This window comes from Mauremys reevesii, linkage group 6, assembly GCF_016161935.1.
Source record: "Mauremys reevesii isolate NIE-2019 linkage group 6, ASM1616193v1, whole genome shotgun sequence".
In the NCBI taxonomy this organism is placed as follows: Eukaryota; Metazoa; Chordata; order Testudines; family Geoemydidae; genus Mauremys; species Mauremys reevesii.
In genome coordinates, this window is record NC_052628.1 from 32,848,119 (window position 1) to 32,875,314 (window position 27,196).

Consider the following 27,196-nt stretch of genomic DNA (forward strand, 5'->3'; position numbering starts at 1 on the left):
ATTCAAAATCTAAATAAAAAAATATTATAAAATACTATTTTCAAGTGGAATGAAATGGTAACTAGTCACAAAATTTCACTCGAGGCTGAAAATTTAAGCTATAAAGTATGTTTCTTTTAAATACATTTTTTTTCTTTTTAGGAATACCCATTTATTCTTGATGCTTTTCAAAGAGAAGCCATTCTTTGTGTGGATAACAATCAGTCTGTTTTAGTGTCAGCTCATACATCAGCTGGCAAAACTGTGTGTGCAGAGTAAGTAATTTTGTGATAGATTTTTTTGAGAGTGAATAATGTGGTGTTTCCCCTGTTCATTCTGCTGAACTATGTCAGACTCAAGAGGAAAACTTTTAAAGGTTCTGTAGCATCAGTCACACTTTCTAAAGTAGTCTGTTTCCAGTGGTACAGTGTGAGAGTGTGTGTGTGTGAGAGAGAGAGACAGAAACTGTGTGAACTGGCTGCTGGGGAAATCTCAGAAACTATGCACTGTCTGTTTAAGAAAGGCACTCAGTCACTCTCAATTCACCGCAGCAGCTCCAAGTCCTGACTCAGTCCTGAGCCAGGCTGTGTCCCCTCTCCCCTGCTCTGCGGAGCTGGGGTGGGGAGAGGGCACACCCTGAGATCTGCATCCTCCTCCCCTTCCCTCTTCCCCCGCCCTCCCGCTCTGCACAGCCTGCAGGAGGGTCCTGGGAGCAGCTGTAGGACAGAGCACATGCTGCCTGCTGTGTGTGATATGCTAATCAGCTGGGCGGCATTTGAATCTCTCCTGGGTGGCCGCCCAAGTGCGCAGCTTACAGGGAACACAGCTTGTAGCCAGGTTTCAGAGTAGCAGCCGTGTTAGTCTGTATCCGCAAAAAAAACAGGAGTACTTGTGGCACCTTAAAGACTAACAAATTTATTTAAGCATGAGCTTTCGTGAGCTACAGCTCACTTCTTCGGATGCATAGAATGGAGTGTATTAAGCTTAGTTTGGTGTTTGTTTTATTTGTTCATTAATATGCTTTGATCTGTTTGCTATCCCTTTATAATTACTTAAAATCTACCTTTATAGTTAATAAACTTGGCTTTGTTTTCTCTAAAACCAGTTTGTGAAATTCATAATTGCGGGGAGGGGCAAAAAGCTATGCATATCTTCCTCCACATTGCGGGAGGAGATGAATTTCAGTTAGCTTACGCTGTACAGTTCCCTGTGCAGTGCAAGACGACAGAATTTTGGGTTTACGTTCCAGAGGAGGTGCCCACTTGAGTGCTAGGCAATTCCCTACCTGAGTCTTTCCATGCAGAGCTGATCTCAGTGTCTGTGTCTTTCTGCAGCTGGGTGTCCCCCTACCTGTGTGTACTGGAGGAGGCTTGAGGGCCTGGCTCAGCAGGTCAGTGTAAGAGAGCCCAGACTGGTGGAACAGGCGGGCTCAGTGGTACCCCAGTACATCAGGTGGCACCCCGGAGTGGGGGATAACCCGTCACAGTCACTACTTAACCTATTTAACAAGTAACTTAGAGTCTCTATGCAATGATATACAAGTTCTGCCAGCTTGGATTAAATTGAAGCTGGTAACCAACAGGTGAAAGGATTCCAATTTTGTTACCAGTCTTCTGTGTTAGATTTTTACTTTTCATGGAAGGGTAGAAAGGTATAAATGTCTCACATGTATTTAATATTATATTGTAGATATGCAATTGCCTTGGCTTTGAGGGAGAAACAGCGTGTGATATTTACCAGTCCCATTAAAGCTCTGAGTAACCAGAAGTATCGTGAGATGTATGAAGAATTTCAGGATGTTGGTTTGATGACTGGGGATGTCACCATTAATCCTACAGCTTCTTGTCTTGTAATGACAACAGAGGTATGTTTAAGTAGGTAGTACTTAGTCCTTTTGCTTTTCCTTTTTGTCTCAGTTGGAGTATTTTTGGCCCATGCTGTTGAGAATGGCTGAAACAGAAAGATGTCCAACAAAGATTATACTGGGTGAATTACGTTTAAAAATAACACAACATTTTAAGTTCCCTCTGCCCTCACAACTTCCCCTGCCTTTAATTTAGTCTCTGATTGGAGGCAGGGGTGGGAATTAACTACTTTGAAATGACTGCTCTATGTTCACATTTTTGAGATGTGTCCCAGGCACTGTGGTACTGGAGGAGGCTTCTGGAAAGCAGTGCCTGTTAGGGCTGCATGTTTTCCCTTTCTAAGTACTGAATTTTTGGAACCAGATTGTAAAAGGGTGACGTGGCCTCAAACATTGCAGTTTCTTCCTTTTCTCAGCTAGCTGCAGGTGAATGTTAATGCTTCCATATTTACTGGTAGTTTAGCTAGTTGGTAAATATTAGGTAGTGTGCCCCATGGCACATTACATTTTTATTCTAAATGTATGATCCTTTGGCCAATCAAGTCACTAAGGATTTACTTCAGTAGTATGTCTCATGCTTCTTGTAGTTCCAGAAGTGGATTCACATGTCTGTTGTTTCCTCTGCCTGGGGAAGTCTAGAATAGATCACTGCTCATTGTTTAAGGGCTTCATATCTCAAGCTTGCATCAGTAGGCCGCAGAGCTTCCATGTCGTCCTCAGCAATTAAGGTTTTGCTTATTTCCCAACAATTCTATCAGGAGGCAATGACTTTGTGGGGCTGGTGCCTGACTTACTCAGGTTTGAGATGATGTCCATGGTCCTTGAATTAGACCATGGTAGATCTGACTCAAGAAATGGAGCTGTCTGTCTTCAAACTTTGTTGGGTAACGGACAGCAATGTGAAATGCTTCCCCTCTGGGTAAGGGGTTGCAATTTTTTTCATGTAGAGGGGAGTCACCCTTTTTTTTAAGTCCAGAGAGGGTCACCCATACAAAAAGGTTGAGGAACACTGGTCTAGACTGTGTTGATGAATGGATCTTTCAGGGAAGCTTCTGTTTCTCTTAGTGATGTCATCAGACCAGCTCTTTCAGGAATATCTGAACATCTCAGTTGACCTCGCTGTTTGTTCACAGGAGGCTGACTAATTTTATCATAGTCCAAAATGCCCTCTGCTCTGACATGGCTTTCTCTGTGAACAGCTAATCTGTATCCATATGTTACATGCATACAATTTATTTTAGGTTATTTATTATATGTGGCCTCTCATCCTCTCTTGTTTTTCTATGAAAGTGCAATTGCATACACTCTCACCATATCTGTCAGTAAACAGTTCTACTGTTTTCAGTCAAGTCACAAGACTCCGGAAATGTGAATCTTCCCACTAGTCAGAAAAGCCATTGCAAAATGGTACTTCAAGCTGGTGCTGACAGGGTTGATTGACTCTCTTCTTGAGACCTTTGGAGATTCCACCGGTTATTAAAGACAGTATTTTTAATCAGTTACATCTGCAAGAAGAGTGAGTGTTGCATACTCTAATAGCTGATTTCTTGTCACCATATATCACAGGGATAAAGTGGTCCAAGCTTATATAAAAAAGGTGTCTTGAATTCCACCTGACTCAGATTATTGCTCTCCTGATGGTCTTTCCAAAATTTCTTTATTACCTGGGGAAAAGTAGGAGTTCATATCCTATATGTTGAGGACTTTAAGTTTTTATTTGGGTAGGACTGAGGCACTTAAAGTTAGCAAGATTTTTCTTTATAGCTTTTGGGAATCAGTTTTTAAAAGGAATTCCATTCATCCCCTGCATCAGTAGATTAGATTGAGTACATTGGCATATTACCTTAGCTTGGGTGTCAGTTCCTCAGGATCTTATGACTCACCCCACTGTGGCTAAGGCAGCACTGATAGCAAGTCTTTGCCGTGTTTCCATCTTAGAAGTTGGTGGAACACAGACCTGCAGTTCGCTATATACATTTATTTAGCATTGCTCTCTCAGCTTGGCATCTAGGTCAGATGCTTATTCTGGAACCAATTCTGCTACTTTGTTTAGTTAGAACTTCTCAGCCTACCTTCCTGGGGGCGGCTGTACTGCTCAATAGATTCCCACAAGTGGGAATAAGCAGAAGTCACTTTAAAGAAGTAAATAGTTTTTAGGAGAAAAACTTGAGTGGGAAGAACTCTTAGGCTTTAAAGGATTACCCCCTTAATAATTACCTGTGTGGCATCTTTTGGGTAAATGAAGGTATAAAAGAACATTAAGCTGAACTTGTCCTGAAATTTAGTGATAACATGCTGTCAAATGGATAATCAGAGTTATGGCAATAAATTCAGCCCCTTGTTCCTTCACTATATCTCAGGAGGAACAGGTTCAGATCATGTTGTTGAGTTTCATGATTAGAGTTTATTGTGCAGAGTATCTTATAATTATTTCTAGGAGAAGCTTGCTACAGATTTGATATTCTTCTTAATAGCCTAACTCTAAATGTGTAGTTTTTTTTTAAATTGCAAATTAAGGTTTCATATTACCATATAAATGAGCCAAACACCTCTGTGAAACTTTCTTAAGGAGATCCTTGAAAACAGAATACATTCAGTAGTAATAATTAATGTTACTTAAGTGCTAGATGCATCATTTGCACTCTTTTATTTTCTTCAGATTTTGAGAAGTATGCTCTACAGAGGTTCTGAAGTTATGCGAGAAGTTGCCTGGGTTATATTTGATGAAATCCATTATATGAGAGACTCGGGTACGGTGTATTTACAATTTTGCTATGAAATAAATAGTATATTCTTTTTCCTATCTGTGGCATGGCCTGCTCGCTCCTGCCTCTGCTCAAGTCCACAAACAGCTCAGAGACCTTTTTGTTGGTAAAACACCCTATATGGTTTATTTACAATATTGGTTCCCACCATCTTATATGCTGGACAGCCTTACACCTACAGTCCTGGGGAGTCATCAGTGACGAGCAGAGTGAGGGAAGGTCTACACTCCAGCCAGGATCGAGGCTTTGAGATCGATCCACCAGTAGTTTATTTAGCGGGTCTAGTAAAGACCTGCCAAATCGACTGCAGATCGCTCTCCAGTTGACCCCTGTACTCTATGCCCAACGAGAAGAGTAAGGTAAGTCGACAGGAGATTTTTCTCCTGTCGACCCTCTGCAGTGTAGACCCTGCAGTAACTCGGCCTCAGGTACGTCGACTCCAGCTACGTTATTCACATAGGTGTAGTCGCGTAACATAGGTTGATTTACTGCGGTAGTGTAGAGAGAGCCTCTGTATGTGTCTGTCTGTCGGCTTCCCCTCAGCCTACTTCTTTGCTGTGCCTTTTGTATCATCTGCCTAATGGTCTAATTAGCCTTTGAGTGCTCCTCAGCCCATCAGTTAGGCACAGCTCTTCTTAGTGAGGTCTGCTCTGGAATAATTAATTAGAGCTGCAGTGACCAGAGTGCTTGCGCCTGGAACTCAATAGGTGGGGAGGGGGGTTGTGCGGCCTTCATATAATTTGTCATGTGCATCTTCTCTTTTCAGAACGTGGTGTGGTTTGGGAGGAGACCATTATTTTGCTACCTGACAATGTTCACTATGTGTTTCTTTCCGCCACTATTCCGAATGCCCGCCAGTTTGCTGAATGGATTTGCCATCTTCATAAACAGGTCTGAAGTCATTGTTGGGTGGGGTCTGATCCACAAGATCTTCATCTTAAAAAGTGGACGATCTGATAAGTGTTTAGGAATACAGTGCCCAGATAGGTTGTGGTGTTTTTAGAGTTTAAATTAAAGAGATGTCAATTCAAAATTGGCACAAAATTTTGACTATGTGAAAACAAATCTACTGTTTTGTAAAACAATATAAATGTTTATATATTTAAAATCCTAATGGCGGGAGTTGTTTTAAACAAATAAACATTCCCCTGTAGTGTTTGCATCCCAAACAATGCAGCACAGAGAACATGAACAAAAAGATTGTGTGTGGGGGTATGTATGAGGAAAAAATAGAAAATTACATTTTTTTTTATCATTTGTCTAAAGGACAAAAATGTAAAAAGCATAAATCGTGAAACATGAGTTGGATTTAAAAACGCTCAGTTTCAATAATCCAGTTATAGTAACCTAGGAAAGGAAATTGATGTAAAATACAATTTTTAAGTTCACAGTGACGTTTTAATCTTTTATAAAAGGAATACTTTGTGCTTTTTGGGGAGGGGGGTACAATGCAAACTTCTTTGCAATGTGTAGCAGTAAGTGGAAATGAAATTAGGACGTTTTTAATCTTTGTTTTGTTTTGATTTTTATGTTCTGGTAGGTCTCAGCATTTGTTAAGTCATAGGGTTTCTTTGTAACCATTAAATTGGAGAGAGATTTATTTACTGCTGTATCTCTCCAATAATTGAGGCTTTTACACAGAGCTTGTAATTGTTCCTGAAAAGTATTTGTTTTCCTTCCCCAAGAGACACTGTTAGTACTATATAAATCTTTTTTTTGATAATATGTTTTAGGCCTAACTTTTCATCAGGGCTTGTCTACATGGCAAGTTATTATATGGTGAGCCAGGGTTTGAATCTTAATCCTGGGGGAATTCTGTGCCCTGCAGAAAAATGGGGGAGCGAAGAAATCTGTGGGGAACACTCGCCCCTTCCGTGGCAGCCCGTGCACATCTGCTTGGAGCAGCCAGCAACAGAGAGCAGATTACCGCAGGGGGGAGGTTAGGTGTACATGTGTCCATGGAGAGGTGTTGAGAGTGTGGGGGTGGGGCCATGCCTGCATGCGAATGAGTGAGACAGACTCACTCTGGGCTTGTCTACACTGGCAATTTACAGCACTGCAACTTTCTCGCTCAGGGGTGTGAAAAAGCAACCCCCTGAGCACAGCAAGTTTCAGTGCTATAAAGCGCCAGTGTAAACAATGCGCCAGTGCTGGGAGCTGCACCCCTCATGGACGTAGTTTTCTTAGAGCACTGGGAGAGCTCTCTCCCAGCGCTCTGCCGCAACCACACAAGCCACGGTAGAGCACTGCCATGATAGTGCTTTAGGGTTGCCAGTGTAGACTAGCCCTTAGAATAATGTTGCTTGAATGCATAGTACACTGTTTACTCTGGGACTTTGACTGCACTGTAGCAGTGTCCGCACACAAGCTTGTGCACTGTACAGTCACACCCTAGCCTGCCACACAATAACTCTCAGTGCAGACAGTAACGTATGAGCGTCTAAAGCAAACATGGTTTTGCATTCCTGATTGTGCTCTAATAAGAGAAGTGTGATTGACCACAATCTTTTATTGTCTTGAGATTTAAAATATTTTTTATTTTTCTCTGGAAAGTGCTGTCTCCAGACTATGGTCAAGGGGGTATACTTATTGTTTGAATAAATACCATATTTATAGTAGCAATGAAGTAAATTGTTTTGTTTCTCCCCCCCCCAGCCTTGCCACGTGATTTACACAGATTATCGACCTACTCCTCTGCAACATTATATCTTCCCAGCAGGGGGGGATGGACTCCACCTTGTGGTTGATGAAAATGTAAGACATATTTAGTTTGTTTGAAAGATTATGGTCTGTGCTTGCAATAATTATGAGACTGTCCTTTTTAAAATTTGGCTTTGAATTTCCTCCCACCCATTAACTTGTGGCAAAAATTTTGACCACTGATTCAACCTATCCCTACCCTGCTTGACAGATAAAATAGCTCTGTGTGGGATAACCCCTCTCTCTCTCTTCATTTAAAAAAAAAAAATGAAAAACTTCTGGCCATGATGCTCTGATTGCTGTTAAACATTACAGTAGTATGGAACACAGCAATTATTTTATTTTATGTCCCAAAATTCAGGTGGGTATGATGTGCCACATTGAGGTGCTCAAGAGTTTGAGTAGGAACTTCCCCCTCTTGAGGTGCTGACATGATTATCTCTGCACTGTTTCCTTATTTTGTCAACACTGTTTCTCTCCTGCATTTAAAAAAAAACAAAAAACAACTTGTGATCCAGAAATACAAAATCTTAAAATACACATCTCATAACTAGGACCCTACCAAATTCATGGTCCATTTTGGTCAATTTCACGATCATAGGATTTTAAAAACTGTAAATTTCACAGTTTCAGCTATTTAAATAGTAAATTTCATAGTGTTGTAATTGTGGGGGTACCGAACCAAAGGGGATTATGGGGGTGTGTCGCAAGGGCTATTGCAGGGGGGTTGCGGTATTGCCACCCTTACTTCTGCATTGCTGCCTTCAGAGCTGTGTGGCCGAAGGACAGCTGCTGACTGGGCACCCCGTACTGAAGGTAGTGCTAGCTCCAGCAGCAGCCCAGAAGTAAGGGTGTAGCAATACGATACCATGCCACTCTCACTTCTGTGCTGCTGCTGTCAGCGGTGCTGCCTTCAGAGCTGGGCTCCCAGCCAGCAGCCGCTGCTCTCTGGCCACTCAGCTCTGAAATCTGGTCTTCTCTACAACAGCCAGATTTCAATGGGGGAGATCAGATTTCACGGCTGTGAATTTGGTAGGACCCTACTCATAACAGCTATTGTCACTGGGAGCAGTACTAGACTCAAATCAGGCTATTCATAATTCAAGGTCCAGCAGTTATATTAGTATCATAATACAGAGCCAAATAAAGGCAGCATAGTATGCTGCTTCTTTGTTAATTTCTCTGTAAGTTCATATTCTTGCATTCAGATATGCTTCTACATTCCCCCAATAAAAGGGGATGTAGGCTAATTTATGGTAATACTTTATTTTTTTATAAACAATTTAAATTTTTTTTGCTTTGTATTCTGACTTAAAATGTCTTATTTCTGACCCATTATAAAGTTTTAATTGGAGAAGTGAAATTGCTTACAAAAGTCACATTAATTTCTAGGGCGATTTCAGAGAAGATAACTTTAACACAGCGATGCAAGTACTTAGAGATGCAGGTGACTTAGCAAAAGGAGACCAGAAAGGCAGGAAAGGAGGAACAAAAGGTGAGTTTGAAACCTTGTATTTTAAAATGGTTCTTAGATAATACAAAGATGAATTAAGTTATTTTAAAACTGAAAGCAAGAGTGCTGTTAGTGCATGTCTAGATTAAGAGACTTTTCTATTAATGTAACTTCTAAATTAATGTTTTGTCTTTGCAGGACCATCAAATGTATTTAAGATAGTGAAGATGATCATGGAAAGGAATTTCCAGCCTGTAATTATATTCAGTTTCAGTAAGAAAGATTGTGAAGCCTACGCACTTCAGATGACAAAATTAGACTTCAACACAGGTACAGATAAATAAGTTGTAGTGTGGTTTTATTTCTAAATGCACGTTTGCATAAATTATGTGAGAGGCCTTTCTAGTCAGGTCTCTACTTTATTTCAGACTTTTGTATCTAATATGAAAAAAGTAGACCTACAATACATAGATATGGAATGCAGAACTTTTCAGTTATATATAGTCTTAATAAATTAAGCTAATTGTAGTTGAAATTGCTGGCGCCAGTAGAGCGTACAATGCTGAGATGGCTTTTCATTCTGAACCTTAGATAGGGCATGGGTACATAAACACGGTAATTTTATAGTATTCTAGTGCACTAACTGTCTGTGTAGACTCTGCTACTGTGTTCTGTGGTTCCTAGTGCACAGTGATGTTCTGTGGTTTGAATGAGCAGTATATCAGTGTGACCTGGGGAATTTTTAGTGCCCATTAGAGCAAGGCCTACCCAGACAATTAGTACATGGCACACTGGAGCGCTGAAGATTTACATCCTGGTTTGCCATGAAGTAAGTGTTTGTGTAGACATGCCCTTAGTTTTACCTGCAGTGCATCTTGGAACAGAAGTAATAGTACAGCTACTTTCGGATACAGTTGCACAAGTCAAGAAATGATTGGCCACATGCCAAGTTGTTCCCCACCTCGCTTTCCTGTCTTTTGAGTTATGAGTTTGGCATCTGAGTAATTTCTCAGAAGCAGAAAAATGTTTTTCGTGCTCATGTAACATAACTAAACTGATCTTCCTGAGCTGCTCAGTTTCCCTCCCTCCAAAAAAGCCCTCCCACATTTCAGCTTAACTTGGGAAAAGAGTAAGATTAATTTAAGACTTTTTGAGAATCTTAGCAGTAACTGTAGAGAGGGAGCTATAATGGAAGTCATCATAGATTGTGAACTCTTCAGAGCAGGGACCTTGTCTACTCGTCAACAGAATGTCTTTGCACAATGCTGGCACAGCGTAATTAATTGTAGCATTCACTGTCACATGCAGCGGGTTTTTTTGTTCTCATAATCCATATGTACAACCATCAGACTGTAATCATTGTAATTAACAATTCTCCCCTCTACTTGTTTATAAATAACAGATGTTTTTTTTAATTAGCTTAAGTGTACAGCTGCATAATTATACCTTTTATTTTGGTACCTCATACATGTGTTTCAATTGTACAAAGCAGGTAACTTTAGGAGGTCACTTTCTTTAACTAGCTGAGTATGTATGCTGATTTCCTAACTTTCAGCATGACTTTTTATAATGTAACCTTTAAAATAGTTAGCAGTTATATTTGACATGGTTTACAATACCAACATGTTGGTATTTGCGGGAAAAAATTTGCTGATGTGTAGATGTTTCCTTTTTTTAGATGAAGAAAAAAAGATGGTTGAAGAAGTATTTAATAATGCAATTGACTGTCTGTCTGATGAAGACAAGAAACTTCCTCAGGTGAGTGTGGAGGTTGCTTAAGAATAATTTCAGTTAACATATACTAAAATTCATACCTGATGTGATACAGTGTATTTTAGATAAATATATGATGGATTGTTTATGAACAGTGTTGTGAAAAATGTCAGTAGCTTGTTTTGATTAAAAGTGAGGGCTAAATTAAAACATAGAGGGTAAAGATACTTTACCACTGTTTTGAACCATAGCTCTACTCAATTTTCTGGGTAACTTTGAATTACTTATTTTTTAATAAAGTGTACATCTCCAAATAGGTGGAAATTTTTTTGTAATTGAAAGTTGCTCAAATCAACTTGATATTGATTCTCTGTTCTTTATCAAATTTTTTATCAAATTTTGTCGTCATTTTTTGTGTGAAGTCGAGTTAACAGAGCAGCTGCATACCGATTTATAGGAGAATGGTTGCATCTTTACAATGGAAAAAATATAAATATATAAAACATTAGAGTTGCAGAATACTAAAAAGGCAACACATTTGTAACGGTTGCTAAAATTATGAGTTAATATTTTTTATTTTGTTTTTTGCTCTATATGCACAACTTTTTCTTGTCCTGTTATTGATTAGCCTTTTGGAGAGTTTCATTGTGATTCAGTGAGAGGTGGAAATTGCCATAGGAGTAGCAGCCCTTGTGCTTTTGACCATACCTGTGTTAGGGAAAACATCTCACCAGTGCTACCGCCGGTTCAGCTTCACTGATGGCAGGAATCTCTCCTGAAAATCCCTAGCATGGATGAGACAATTGAGGCAGAACAGGGAGCTTTTAAGTTCTGCCATCATCACTTTATGGTGTCACTTCATGAGGCTCTGTTAAAAAAAATCTTGGTAGATAACCAGTAAGCATGCTCAGAAATTATTTTTCAATCACTTATACTTCTCTCTCTTCCTCAAAACCTAACCAAGATGCTACTCTCCATTAAGGACTACTAGCATGCAAAGTTACAGCTTTCAGAGTGGAGCCATTTTGGAGTTAACTGCATGAGAACAGCTGACAGAAGAACGGGAAGATTGATTTTTTTTTTTCATTCCTTTTAATTTATATAATGACTTAATGCAGTTTACCCAGGTCTTAAAAAAGTACTTGTTCTCAGACAAACCTTGGAAAGTTCAGCCTTTGAGTTTTTGTAAATGTTCAGAGCAATTGAAAATCAGGATTCAGAATGAAAAAAATTGAAACTATTTTGAAGCCTGGTGTGTTATATATAGTATAGATACACACACAGATATAGATATATAAGCTTGTAAGGATGGAATCCTATTCATAGTATATGGAATAGATTGATATTTTGCCTCTTGTGGATAATTAAATCTAAACCTGAAATCTTGCATCAGTTTTGACACTGAAACTGAACAAAACAAGTTCTAATTAGCAAAGCTAACCAACTAAGTATGTGTTTGTTTAAAAATAATTTTGGACTTTTAGATTTGATTAGAAGAATTTAAAGTGTTCAGAATTTGAACTATATAGTGTTTGCAAACAGAACATTCTGCTTTCCCAGAGCAAGATAATTCAAGACTATACATTTATGATCAAATTGCAGCCAACCAAAACCATTTTTTTATGTGTCTGGTTTACCAAAAATGCTCTATGTGGGTAAGAAAAACTCTTAAGTAAACTTACAAATTTAAATATTCACATTTTTAAAATTACTTAAAACATGCTTAGCAGTAAGGAAATGCTGAGTTGTTATGAATATTGAACAAAGCTATGAGAGTTTGGAATGTTGACAAACTAAGGGATATGATTGGCTGAAATTGATGCAATGATTATGGTCTTCAAATTTGTTTATTTCCAAGTTGGGTATATATCAAGTCAGCAGTTCTGTTTACCTTCTCTTTTGGAAGCAATAGGTAAAGCGCTGCTTGGGCATAATAGCAAGGTCAGGCTTGCTTCACTGGGCACTATTCATGGCTTTGGGAATATCTATTTCCTCTGACTGGGAGAGAAAATAATCAAAACATCCCGTATGTTCTCATTCTACTTTCATAGATAAATGCATCACTTTCCAGGGAGTGCTCAAGGGTCACAAGAAAGTAGAGCCTCTGTTTCTTTCCCGTGTCACTTCTTATATGCCCTTTCACAGTGCATTTAGAGAATTTTCCTGTTTAACTTTGAATGCTTGAATAGAACTCTAGACGCTACTACTGTTTGTGGATCGGAAATTCCTCTTATGTCAGGAAGATCAAAAAAAAAAAAACTTTGACAGACAGACAGACACACAACATTTCATTCTCTGTGATGTTGAACATCTGGGCAGTCCAGTCAAGGTCACTGTAGACACAGAAATGACAACATTTAACACGGCAGCATTTCCACTATCTCTCTCCAGACATGGGCTTGAGAAGAGCCTGAACAGATGCCTCACCCCAAACACTGATGAGGTCCTGCACCACCTGTGCTCCATGCTGGGGCTCGCTTTGCGTGGAGGGGCACATGGTTGTGTACCTGTAACTGAGTAACTAATTTCACTCCACACCTGGCAGCAGCAAACAGGAAGAGATTTTTTTTTTTTTTTCGGCATTTTAAGCACGTGTCACCTGAGGCAAGAGCAGTAGAGTGTGAGTGTGCAGAGAGTGGCTGCTGAAGGAATGGGATAGCTTAGCCCTGGATGGACAGGAGTAGCCCTGTGTGATCTGAGGTGCTAGACCAAGTAGCCAGAACAGACCTCTGTCTTTGTTCACTTTTTGTTGGGGGTGAATCTTTAATAAGTCAAAGGTCTGTTTAGCTGTTTGTGCTTAAATTGTCAGATAACATGAAAACTGTAAGAGCAAGCTGTTAAATGTTTTACACGTAATTGTTATCTTTTTGTTTAAAAGTATTTCAAAATAGATGTATTCACTTACCCTCTGTATTCACAGGTTGAGCATGTGCTTCCTCTTTTGAAGCGAGGAATTGGCATTCATCATGGTGGTTTGCTTCCTATTTTAAAGGAAACAATTGAAATTCTTTTTTCTGAAGGATTGATAAAGGTATATAGTTCATACCTCTGTATTTAGGCGCAAGTCTGTGTATTTTTCATAATTATTTTAGCTTTGACTCCCTTGGAAATTTACAGTAGTACATTGTGGGGCACTAGAACCTCAAAAATATGAACACCAGAGTTATGGACTTGCCAGTCTAACCAACACCCTGTGAAACCAGAAGTCCTCAATCAGGCAGCAGCGCAAACCAAAAAAGAAAAAAAAAGAAATACTGTACTGCGTCGGAGCTTCAGTGACTGGGGAGTTGGAGCTGCCACCACTGGGGCTCAGGGCTTCAGCCCTGCGTCTCAGTTTCCAGCTTCAGCGGGGAGCGAGGGAGATGCGCTAGGGATCGGGGCTTCAGCTCTGCTCCTGGTTTCAGCCGGGGGCAGGGATCGGGGGTTCAGCCCCGCAGCTCCATTCCCATCTTCAGCGGGGGGTGGGATGGGTTGGGGATCTGAGCTCTCTGATCCTAGTTTCAGCTGAGGGGGAGGAACGATTGGGGCTTTAGTTACAAGGGGAGCGCCGGTTTCAGCCCCAGAGAAGAGAAGGGCTTGTGAAGCTTACTCTCTAGAGGCCTGTGTCTTCGAACACCCATACAACAGTTCTGGAAAGCTCAAGGTTTTTCTACTAATTTGGATTAACTAACACAATTGGCATTTAGTTTCTTCCTCTGAGGCACCACTTTATTTTTAATTATTCATGACTAGATGACTCATTTTCCAGGGAGAACAAACGTATCAGGCTTCAAACTCTGTGCCTTTTTTCCACTTTAGAAACACTTTTTCCAAGCACCAGCTATTCCTTAAGGGAGCTGGGCATGGCAATGGAGAAGGGACTTTTCCTTAATGAAAAGTCAATGTATTTACCAGTCTTTTGTTGCTTTAGGTATCTTTTTATTTGGGTGCTTTATAGTTCCAATTGTAACAGTTCAGTATTTTTTTAAAAAAATGCAAAAAAATAAATAACATGTTAAATATCAGAATTGCAGTAAATTATAGAATTTCATCTATATAAATTTTTCCCATTTCCTATCCTTTTCATCTGCAGCCCAAAGTGATAGCAATTCAGGGAATCTTGCTTCAGAAGAAGAACTTTTTAAATTGTCTGTTGTGAGCCTCCATCTGCTACTATACTTTCACAAACTCCAAACACAGAAAATTGCTGTGTAGACATAATCCCAGACTGAATGCAGCCAGTTGCCAAACCCTCCATTCTGTTATAAACTGAGTAATGGTATGTCTAGACTGGAGTTCTTGCTCCTCTTGTAATTTGAATTGATTGATTGCCATTTAACTCAAATTACCTAAAAGAGAGAAGATGGGTGAAGAAATACCTTTTATTGGACCAACCTCTGTTGGTGGAAGGAACAAGCTTTCAAGCTTCACAGAGCTCTTTTTCAGGTCTGGAAAAGGAAACTAGAGTGTTGAAGCTAAATAAAGGTGGGATAGATTGTTCTCAAAGGAAAACTTCATAACATCTTCAAAAGACAAGCTGGGAACATAACTTTGCTGGACACTAAGGGTATGTCTACACTACCCGCCGGATTGGCGGATAGCGATCGATTTATCGGGGATTGATATATCGCATCTCATCTAGACGCGATATATTGATCCCCAAACGTGCTCCCGTCAACTCTGGAACTCCACTAGGGCGAGTGACGGTAGCGGAGTCGACAGGAGGAGCCATGGCCATAGATCCCGCGCCGTGAGGACGGGGGGGTAAGTCGAAATAAGATACGTTGACTTCAGCTACGCTATTCCCGTAGCTGAAGTTGAGTATCTTGCATTGACCCTGCCCCCTAGTGTAGACCAGGCCTAAAAAACATGGACTTAACAGAGATACTGGGTTTATGGCCCATTACAACAACTTGTAACACACCTTGCTTCCTACTAACCCTCCATTGTCCTGCAACTGCAGAAGTATTAATTGCCCACTTCGTTTAAAGTGGTCTCCTACAACATGTTTGAATACCTTATGCTTAACAATCTGTCCCACCTTGTATTTAGCTTACACACTCTAGTTTCCTTCTCCAGACTTGAAGAAGAGCTCTGTGAAGCTTGAAAGCTTGACCCTTCCACCAACAGAAGTTGGTCCAATAAAAGATATTTCTTCACCCACCTTATTTCTCTCATAACCTGGGACCAACACATCTACAACAACATTGCAAACAAATTATTTAACACCTTTGTAGATGCTAATCTATATACTCCACACATATCCTAGGGTTATCCTAGGCAGAGTTCAGCTCTCAGTATTGAGTTGTAGTTTAAATAAAAGCCTTAAAAATTAACAATAAGTGCTTTCAAGAAATGAAATCAGTTGCTGTTACTGTGGGGTGGGGAGTTGAAACATTCTCAGCAGGACACACAACTGTATACCCATGTATTGTAATTTGTTGTTTTTATGAGAACACTACCTTGAGAGGTGGTACCAGATTGTAATTGTAATTCACTAACACTCTTTATTTTTCGTTACTAAAATACCATTGCTGACGTTGTAGGAGGGGGCAAATAGTGTTTTAAAATTTAAATAATTTTTTCATATAATTTTCTTGATCTGCAGTAATTTTGGCTAACTGTCTTTGATGTGATAAAGTTCTAAAGATAACAAAAAGTATATTTTTATGAGAAAGGTGGAAACAATTGTCAGCGCTCTATTCTTTATAGTCAAATGTTTTCCCCCACAATCCGTCTTTTTATGAGCTCCTTCCCTGTATATTTAAATTCTCAGCTTGATCAGGAGATGAAATATAAAGAGAACTTTCTGATGCATTTAATCTAAAGAAAAAAACATGTCATGTGAGCTCAGGTGACAAAATGATCCCAGAATCTGGGCCAAAACTATAAGGCTTACTATCAAAATAGTTTAGAATGACCACTAACTTCACTGTATTCAGTGTTTAATGCAAAACTCATCACTTAGACTTTTGCTTTCTGTTCATTTTTCACATGCCCACATTAACATATAACCATAAACTAGCTAATATGTTTCTTCTGTTGGGGGAAATGGTGGGGAGAGATTGTTCTTGTTCCAGTTTTTAGTGTTTGGGGGGTGGGGTGGGGAAGTATTAGAAGTACCTAGATATTGGCAACATTTTATCTAATGTAATGCACAGTTCAGGTAAATAAGTGTTTGCAGTTTCAGGCATTGTATTGTACATTTTAAATCTGATTAAAATGTGGAAAAGTCTTAGGTAGCTGCTTCTAATCATTTAAATGTTATAAAGTTACACATTTCGTATTTTGTTGTCTCATATTGTTACCTGTTTATTTAGGCCTTATTTGCAACTGAGACCTTTGCTATGGGAATTAATATGCCAGCCAGGACAGTGCTGTTCACAAGTGCCCGCAAATTTGATGGGAAAGATTTCAGATGGGTAAGTGCAATTCAATATGCAGGGATGAATAATTGTGAATTTAGTTGTTTAAATTCATATAGAAGATAGTTCTGAGAAACGAATTTGTTTGAGACACTTTATCCACTGCAGTAAAAATATTTACTTCAAAGCTCTTACTTCGTTCATAATCAATGTAATTTTTAAATAATGTGCAATTCATATTAAAATGTTCAAATCTATAACTCCCCTCTTTAAAATTCTAGATAATAAAATTCATTATAGAGTATTCATAAAGACGCACTTTATTTTAATAAGAATAGTAAAAGGGCACCCAAACACAGGCAAGATCTGTATGTCTAAAAAATTTGAAAGATTCTACACAACCTCTTCGCAATTCTGAAACCATGTTTTCTTTCAGAATCTTTCCCAGCTAACCATTGATTGTTCCCCATTCATATAAAAAACTTGGGTAAGTAGTTTTCTAGTGCCTAATGCAAAACCAAATACTCATTAGGCGACACTCTCCACTACAATTTCTGAGTTGATTGAGATGGAAATACAGCACTTGCTGTTACCAGTATACAGAGGACACTGGAATTTGTACTTTTTTCACTAACCTCTTCCTCCCCCAGCAGTTTCATGATACATTAGCTGCAGCCCCCACAAACAAACAAAAAAAAAACCCCAGTGATATCTAAGGATTTGCCTATGTGAGGACACTCAAGAAGGTTTTTCCAAATTAACTAAAGGTGTTAATTAAAAGTTGATTAGATAAACTGTATTAAACCAAATTAAGGCCACTTTAATTCTGAATGAGAGCATCCACACAACAGGTTTAATACAGTTTATCTAATCTACTTTTAGTTCACACCTTTAGTAAATTTGGAAAACTTACCTGAGTTTCCTGGTATAGACAAGCCGTTAGTGCTTCAGGGCTTGTCTACATGGCCCCGCAGTGTGGACTGCACTAAAATGTTGAGCTGCATTTATAGCGTGCCACTTTACTGCACCCTGCAGCTCACATCCTCCTACCTTCTGCCCTGGGAGTCTGCACTGCGGGGCTGTGTAGACAAACCCTTAGTCGTGGACTTGTGGTTTTGTGAATAGTATGGTTACTTTAACTCCATGAAATGGTCACATACCACCCTTTGGTGGTTTTTTTTAATGCAGTTCTCAGTCACTGTAATATGCAACTGGATCAATGTGCTGCTGTTGCTTAAGTTACAGCAAAAGTTAGAGGGTTTTTTTGTTATAATTCTAGATCTCCTCAGGTGAATATATTCAGATGTCTGGTCGTGCAGGACGTCGAGGTATGGATGACAGAGGAATAGTAATTCTTATGGTGGATGAGAAGATGAGCCCAACAGTTGGCAAACAGCTTCTTAAGGTATGCTGAGACTATGATTGTTTAAATACAAGGAATGTGAAAGGTGAATGGAATTAAATCTGATGCATTTGAAAAGTTTCTTTGTATGAAATGCTCACGTTAACTCTTCAAATGCACTGGTGGCACAAAGGAACCCTGGAGCACCCTAATCCCAGATAGCTAATACAAGAAGTGATTTCCTTATGAGGGAAGCGTGTTGTGAGACTGCACTTGGGAGTATGACAGGAATAAGTTCAATATTGCAGAAGTCACATTTGACTGAAACATGATTCATTTTAATATTTACTTCCTGGGTGGATTCTGCGCCAAAAAATTAAAAATCCTGCACTAAAAAATTAAAAATTCTGCAAATTTTATTTGTCAAAATAATGCAATATATGCACACCATTCAATTGTTTTGGTAAGTTATTTAAAGTACAATACAGAAAAAAAGTCACAACTATTCAGCATTTCCTAAACACATGAAAGTTAAGTTACAAATACTTGGTAACTAATACCCTGCATTCCAGTTATAATCCTGGATTTTAATTTAAATTACATTACAGAACACCGAACTGGGGGGGGGGGGAGGGGGAAGTAGAATGTAATTTTAAATTGCTTAGACTTTCACACATGAAACCTGTATAGTTTTGCTAATCGTTGTCCTGGACTTAGCTGGATACTTCAGGAAGTGCTTGGTTCTGATTGTCCTGACATTTTATTGACTGCTTGCTAAATGTTTTATTTGCCTTCAAAAGTCGTCTTTTTTTTTTTTTTTTAAATGGGTAAATAAAAATCTAATCCCATTGTATCACTTTGGCACAAGAAAAAAGTGAGAAAGCACATATGCTCCTATGGGAATTGACTGAGAATGGGAACAGTTAACCAACAATAGAATAATTAACAATATTACTATGCAGACAGGTTGCCAAATTTTTGCATCAGAGAATAAGATCAATTAACCATCAACAGCAACACAAAATGTTTTTTTTTTTAACAAAAGCTATTTTCTTTAACTTAAAAACAAACAATTTTCAGTAACATGATACTAATATTTAATTAAGCCCTGGTCTACACTAAGCTGGGAAATCGAAAACTAACGCGCAGCGAATTCTCATAACGATAACGTGGCTGAATTACCCCTTACTAGTTACACTTACCAGAGAGCAGGCGCGCGCGCGCTCGCTCTCGGCTCAAGCTCTCCCTCTCGGCTCCTCCTGGAGCGGTGGAGTTCGGGAGTTTCGAAACTTCGTCTCTCGCTTCTCGCTCAGATATCGCGCGATTAGGATGGCGCTCGAGCAGTCGATCGCCCGCGCGGTCGCGTCGCACCGGGTGTAACGTACTAAAGTGTTTTTTTCAATTCTCAAGGAGTTACATTTTTACTAGGCAGGCAGGCTGCTACACTTCTGCCTCCGGGACAGAGCCTTCTTCCCGCATAACAAAAAGAGCTAACCTCTTCCATGCCCTTCCAGTCACAGTATCAAGAGAGAGCGACTGAGGGCTTGTCTACACTGGAAATTTACAGCGCTGCAACTTTCTTGCTCAGGGCTGTGAAAAAACACCCCCCTGAGCGTAGCAAGTTTCAGCACTGTAAAGCGCCAGTGTAGACAGCTCCCAGCACTGAGGCACTATGCTCCTCATGGAGGTGTGTGGGTTGTTTTTTTTTTTTTTAAGGAGTGCTGTGAGAGCTCTCGCCCAGCGCTGTGCTGCAAGCACACAAGCCAAATTAAAGTGCTGCCGCAGCAGCACTTAAGTGTTGCTAGTGTAGACTAGCTCAGAGTCTCTCTCACTTGCTGGTCAGCCCCACGCCCTGACGGCAATCAATATCTTCCCCCACAGGCATGCACACAAGCCCTCTTTCCCCCCCAGTGATTTGCGTCTCTGAAGCTGCTCCAGGCACGCTGGAACAGACACATTGCCTGGGCTGGCTGCTGGAGAAGAGATGCGTGTCCCCCCAAAGATTTCTTTCGTGTTTTTCTGCACAGAGGGCACAGAAATATGTGGGCCACATGAATTCTGCACCAATGCGGGGGCGCAGAATTCTGTCGGGAGTAAATATTGTGTAAAATATTTTTCTTGCTGACTTTTTTAAAAACAAGCCATAAACTTTTAATGATTTTTTTTCAAAAATATCCAAATCTTTGAGCATGTTCTTATGATAAACATTTGTGAGGTTTATTTCTTAAACTCAGTAGCAGGAGAATGAGTCCGTTGTAATATAGTTAATGTTGTTTATCCAGAGCATGTTTGACCAGTGGATAGTTGATCAATTTGTCAACAAACACGTTTTAATAAAACTAAATGTGCACAGGACAGTTGGAGAACTTCTAAGTAGTATAAATTAAATAATAATAATGTATTTATATATTGCGTCTCATCCCAAAAAATTCCAGAATGTTTTATAAATTCAAACTGTTATACCAGCTGCATAGAAATTGCTTCATCCACCATAGAAATACAGCCATTACTGGGGTGAACTACAGCAATTATTTAATAGAGAACTGCAGCATTAATTTAAGTAGGAACTGAAGACTGTTTCTTCTAGATTAAATGGTAGTTGAAGGCAGGGTGGAATTACCATAGCTGAAATTTAGTTAAGGCACCAGTATTACGAAGTATTCTCACAAAGAGCATTGTTGTATTTAATGATCTCAAGCAATCAGGACTTCTGTTTTTTGTCTCATGAAGTAGAAAAACCTAGCATAATTATAGGAGGAAAATGACTAATTTTGTAATAAAAAGAATGTGTTTATGTAAGTATACTAGAAAGACTCAAACTTGAGTGGATCAGTGTTTAGCATCTACTTACTTATTCGTGGGAAAAATTACATGGATTGAAAAATTGAAAGAAAACATTCTTATTTATTTTAAAATCTAGCCAGATAAAATATCCAGTATTTTGCTTTCTTTGTTGTTTGTGTATGGAATGTTCAGAGCTGTAATGCCAAGCTGTAGGCGGTATACCATTGGCTGCATCTGGCTCCTTGGCAGAATCTTCAGTTATTCAATTGGCAGCTCAGGGCTTCTTCATCCTGCAGGCAGCCGAGAAATCTGTCTAGTCTTCTTTTGTTTAATTTTATTTTAGTTCACATATTATTACTCTAGCAAAATGCCCAGGACAGAAGCCTTGCATATAATCACACATTTTTCTCTATCCCTCTACCCACCACACACAAAGTTCTCTTATGGTATCTCTGTGCACTTAATTGAAAGGGCCCAATTCATTCTTCCTACATAACCTGAGGCAATGTTCACAAACCACTTTATGGATCACTACAAATGATATAGATCAGTGATTTGAGAAGGAGCAATTAGACTTAAAACTTTTTTTTCTTGTGTATATATAGAGAAACATGAGAACATAAGCACTTTATTTTCTGAGTTGATCATTGGCTTTAAAATAAAAAATTGGCAGTAATTAGTTTAGACGGGAGTTGATGGGGGTATATAAAATGGGTGGTACAGAAAAGGTAATTGAGATACTCCTATTTATTTTTTTCAATAATGGAAGGAACAAACAGACATTCAATTGAATTGAATGGCAGCAAATTTAAAACTGCTAAAAGGAAATACTTTTTCTTTACATAAAACATATCTGCAGAACAGATTGATACAAAATGTAATTGGGGCCAAGAGGTTACTAAGGGAGGAAGTGTTATTTTTAATAAAATGGTGTGAATACTGAGATTATCTATAGTTACATTAGCTAAGAAAAAATATGTCTGTATGCCCCTGAATCATGAAGGTTCAAACAAACTAGGGTTAGGAAAAATTCTTCCCTTATGGCCAGGTTATTCCTTAATTTCTCCCTATGGGTTTTCTTGTTCCTTCCTCTGAAGAATCTGGTATGAGTCATTGTCCGAGATACAAAACTGACTAGCTGGAGCACTGGTCTGATCCCATATGGCACTTCTTATGTTCATAAGCACATTTCCTCACATATACGATTTTAAATTGGACTAAATCAAACAACAAAATTTGTAAATGTGCTCTCACGAATTAGAGCAGGATATGGATTCTGGTTTTTAATTTGATAACCCTACTGGGCAAGTATGATTAACTATCCAGTGTACTAAATAAATCCGGGAGACTCCTAAGTGAAGATTGGTTGTTATCTTGGTTACTTCCTTCTTAAAATATCTGGTCTGGGTTTTAAAATAATTTGGTTTTATTGTGACATCTCTGCAGTATTTGTAGCAACATAAAGGGAAAACTCCAAAAATAAATGGGTTTCCCAATTTTGGGGCTTGGGGGTTCATGTAATTATACTGGGGTTTCTCCTGTTCTTTGCTTCCAGTATAGTATTTCCCAATATCTGTTCTAACAGCTCAGGAATTTATACTGCAGTCTTTGCTATCTGGTAAGGATTAAAACCTGGGATTATAGCTCCAGTACAAATTCTTTTGAAAACACAAAACAGATGGTGGTGTCTGAAGTGGGGAGTTAGTGCGCCTCCTTACTGTACACGGCTGCTACTGAAGGCGAGGACAATGTTGTTCTTTCCATTCCCTTAATCAGTGATAGTGGGGTATAGCCCCCCTATACTCTGGATGGTATGTGGTAATTGTTTAACAGCATACAGCAGTACTATGTGGCAGTGTAGTCCAGGAAGGGAAAGATGTTATTTGTTTGGAATTTGTAGTGAATTTTCTGAGGCAAAATGTAATTACCTGAATTGGACTTTGGATAGAACATTATGGCTGACATCTGTACTCTGATGAAAATGTTGTGGAGTCTTCAGTGTCCTTGGTTTTCCATCCCATCTAAAACAGTACACTTCTATTTTTTATTTTTTTTTCTAATATTTTAAGGGTGTTTACAGAGGAATAGCATTTGTACTTCATTTCTCCTTACTCCTGATTTTGAGTGATAAATATGAATTATCTGTGTTTGATCTAACTGCTTGTGATGCAACCATATGCGAGACCAAGAGACTTCAAGTGAGGCATAAGCTGCCAGAGCAGAACCATTCCAACTGCACACTGTCCATTTATAAACATCTGCTGAGCACACCAACTTAATTGCAGCCTTGAAGTCTGGTTTGACATGTAGCTCATTCAACTATAAACCACTTCTGATGGCATGATTTGTAAAATGTACCATACCCTAAATTTGCTAGAGAATTGACCTGCCAGTCAGAGGCTGACATGAATAACATGGTGGCAGGGCCACTGGGTTAGGTAAGGGGTAACATCTCCGCTGCTTTGGGTGTTGCTCAAAGATTTGCCCAAGCCGGAGTGACAAGGGCACAGTTCTTAGTAAAATAACAAATGTTTACTTACTCTTCAAAAATGTTAATTTGTAATTTTTCTTGTATTTTTATTGCGATGAAATACTACTGAGCTTATTTGCAGTACTGTTTTGAGCTTATGCTCATTAGATGGGGGGATGTAATAGGCCCCGATTCAGGAAGCTGCATAAGCACAATTAAGTATCTGAGTAGTCCCACTGATTTCAGTGGCACTACTCAATTGCCTAAAGTAGTTAGGCACATATTTAAGGATCTTTCTAAATCAAGGCCTTGATTTAGAATTTATCATATTTACTTGTTTGTACTGCCAAAGCTACAACAAATTTGAGTTTGAAATTCTGTTGCTAGGGTCTTTTGAAGAAGCTGTTTTTGTTTTGTTTTTTAAACAATTATTAAACACAACAAATAAGGGGGAAATTATTGCTTCATAGTTTTTTGTTAAATGGCGTTCTTGTCTGTGAAAAAAGTCAGTTAAATGATAGATTTTAGTTCTCAGGGTTATTTTTAATTGAAGTTCAATTTTTTTTAAAGACAAAGCAAGACGAATGCATATGCAGTGGGGAATAGGAAGACAACCAAAAGCTAGTGATGCAGTTTCTGTGTCTGGTGCTTGCACTCAAGTTGCTAGAAGACAGCATACAGCACATTAGGTGGAATTTGGATGGTTAACTATTATGTTGCTGCTCTAATTAAACCTGTTAATCTGAGCTATGTGCCTCAGAAGAACTAAATGGCCAAAACGTTGGCAAATCTGTCCAATCGTAATTTTCTAATCAGAATTAGTTTCTGATGGTGAGTGTGCGTGTATACATAAAAAGAGAGAGAGACTTCTGTTCATTTTAAGAAAGTTCTAGTCTGTTTATCAGAACTTAACCTCAGTCACTGGGGTTTTGTTTTATTCTAATTACTCAGTTTTCACATTTTTAACTCCTTTTTTGTGGATTTTGATATGTTTATACATTAAACTTACTTTTTTTGCCATGTTTTACTCACAGGGGACAATTTAAAGGTTAAACATAAGAGCTTTAACATCTTCCATAGGAACGTACAAATTGATTTACCAGACTGGACCATTTGTCCGTCTAGTCTAGTATCCTGACTGTGGCTGGTACTGGGATGCTTCAGAAGAAGGAGTATGAAACCTTGAACTTCCCCTTATGGAAATTCTTTTATTACTCTCACCCCCCCTTAGAGGTTTGCTTTAGGGTTTTTGTTTTTAGTGATCCTGGAGGGTTTTTTGTTGTGTTCTTTGGGGTAGGGTGACCAGATGTCCCAATTTTATAGGGACAGTCCCGATTTTTGGGTCTTTTTCTTATATAGGCTCCTATTACCCACCACCCCCATCCCGATTTTTCACACTTGCTGTCTGGTCACCCTACTTTGGGGATGGGGGTGGGAGGGAAGGGATTGTAATCCTTGCTAATGCAATTCAGGGTGTCCCTGTTATCCGTATAAATGAACAATTCTTTTTGAATTCACCTAAGATCTTGTTCTTAGTGTCATGACAGAATATAACTGATGTGTAGGAAAGCTGCCTGCTGGATTTCATGACTCACATTATTTCTACCTTTTTGTGAATTCATTATGGTTAGTGGTTTTTATAGGGGTCATTCACCATTTTTCATAAGATGAAAGTATTTTTCTCCTCCATCGCGTACAAATTAGTATCCCAGAATGATGACTCTGCACACAGTGAAACATACATCATACTTGGAACATAGGAATGACCACACTGGGTCAAACTAATGGTCCATCTAGCCCAGTATTCCAGCTTCCAACAGTGGCCAGTGCCAGATGCTTAAAAGGGAATGAACAGAACAGGGCAATTATCAAGTGATCCATCCCCTCTCATCCAGTCTCAGCATCTGGCAGTCAGAGGCTTAGGGACACCCAGAACATGGGGTCGCATACTTGTGTCCCCTCATTATGAAAATGACGAATAGTCTTAAACTTCCTGAAAGTGTTCTGTCTTATAGTGATGTTGCTCACTTTAGTTTTGGAAGCTCGCTTATCTAGCTTATGTCTAGAAACTGGGAAGTCAAATAAAATCAACATTGTGAAGTAGTGGCAGCCTAGCATGTTAATTAAGGACTAAAACACATTCTGTTAAGTATTTGGCACATCTTTGTGTGTGTAAGTGTATTTAGGGCTTGTCAACACTGGCACTTTACAGCACTGCAACTTCCTCCCTCAGAGGTGTGAAAAAACACCCCCCTGAGCGCTGCAAGTTTCAGCCCTGTAAAGTGCCAGAGTAGGCAATGCACCAGCACTGGGCACCGCGCTCCCAGTGCCGGTAGCTATTCTACTCCTGGAGCTGATTTTTTTTATAGTGCTAGGAGAGCTCTCTCCCAGCGCTGGTGCTGTGACTACACGGCCATGTTAAACCCTGCCGCAGCAGCACTTTAACATGGCTAGTGAAGTCATGCCCTTAGTCAAAAAATCAGACCTACTTCATTTTGTGTTTTTGAATAGCTCTTAGTATGATGTAAGCTGGTTCCAGATAATGTCTTACATTCTCCATGAAAGCATTTTAAAAGATTGACGCTAGGGATAATTTGCTTGGAAGCTGCCTGCTGAGTTCTTACTCTTCTGTCACATGGTCAGTGGGGGGAAATTTGGTGACTTGCTTCAGTTTTGCCCTTTTCCTCACTTTCAGATATATATGAGAGAGAAAACTAGTCCAGTAACTGAGCCTTGGAGATCTGGCAGAACTGCAAATGTAGGCTTGATCAATATTTAGTACTGTAATGCAAGAACAACAGTTCTCACGTTGTGGGTCAGGCAAGGCTCCAGTTTTTAAAACAAACAAAAACTCTAGCACTGAAAATAAGGGGTCACTCTAAGAGATGAAAAACTGGGAGTCCTCTCCCATTTCAATCTAGATGGTGAGAACTCCCTAGCCCTGAAAGGTTGTAGTTTTATTTAACTTGGCTTTCGGTTTACATCTGTTTGCCAGTAAAAACACAACCCAGTTAATTATATTTTATTAACAATAAATGCTTAACAGCCTATTTAGTGCTCAGATCAGGGGCGGCCAACCTGAGCCTGAGAAGGAGCAAGAATTTACCAATGTACATTGCCAAAGAGCCACAATAATATGTCAGCAGCTCCCCGCTCCCAGCGCCTCCCACCCACTGGCAGCCCCGCCGATCAGTGCCTCCCCTTCCTTCCTCTTACCTCCTGATCAGCTGTTTCGTGGCATGCAGGAGGCTCTGAGGGGGGGGAGGAGCGAGGGCATGGCAGGCTCAGGAGAGGGGATGGGAAGAGGTGGAGTGGGGGCTAGGCCTATGGAAGAGCCAGGGTTTGAGCAGTGAGCAGCCCCCAGCACTTTGGAAAGTTGGTGCCTGTAGCTCCAGCCCCCGAGTCAGTGCCTATACAAGGAGCCTCATATTAACTTCTGAAGAGCCGCATGTGGCTCTAGAGCCACAGGTTGGCCACCCCGGCTCAGATGGACACCAGTTCAAAACCCTAAGATGCGTAGTAGCAGTACAACAATTAGCTGATATAATTTTCAGATAATTTTTGACTGCATTGTTCCTGTAGAAAATCTTGCATGCTGCTATGTTCTGGGCTTTTAGCACTCTTTATCAGGAAAACATGAACATAATGACTTTAACTGACTGTTACTGATGTTGGCAACTGCTTTTGTCCTAAGAATTTTTAAGTCAGTTCAATTAGGTCGTTAATTTCTGAGAAGCTATTCTCAGACTTGCAAGTGTGTTTTTGGAAGACTATATTTTCCT

At 39.5% G+C, this 27,196-nt stretch overlaps 1 protein-coding gene across 1 annotated transcript in view; it reads left to right on the forward strand.

Annotated features, from left to right (window-relative positions):
• MTREX (Mtr4 exosome RNA helicase) overlaps window positions 1-27,196 on the forward strand; it is an 82,317-nt gene that overhangs the window by 5,945 nt on the left and 49,176 nt on the right. The window contains exons 5-15 of the mRNA XM_039545913.1: window positions 142-254; window positions 1,669-1,843; window positions 4,503-4,593; window positions 5,375-5,499; window positions 7,264-7,362; window positions 8,701-8,803; window positions 8,960-9,091; window positions 10,440-10,519; window positions 13,395-13,505; window positions 16,774-16,875; window positions 18,098-18,223. Of these exons, the coding sequence (XP_039401847.1) occupies window positions 142-254; window positions 1,669-1,843; window positions 4,503-4,593; window positions 5,375-5,499; window positions 7,264-7,362; window positions 8,701-8,803; window positions 8,960-9,091; window positions 10,440-10,519; window positions 13,395-13,505; window positions 16,774-16,875; window positions 18,098-18,223 (1,257 nt within the window). The remainder of the gene's footprint in view (window positions 1-141; window positions 255-1,668; window positions 1,844-4,502; window positions 4,594-5,374; window positions 5,500-7,263; window positions 7,363-8,700; window positions 8,804-8,959; window positions 9,092-10,439; window positions 10,520-13,394; window positions 13,506-16,773; window positions 16,876-18,097; window positions 18,224-27,196) is intronic.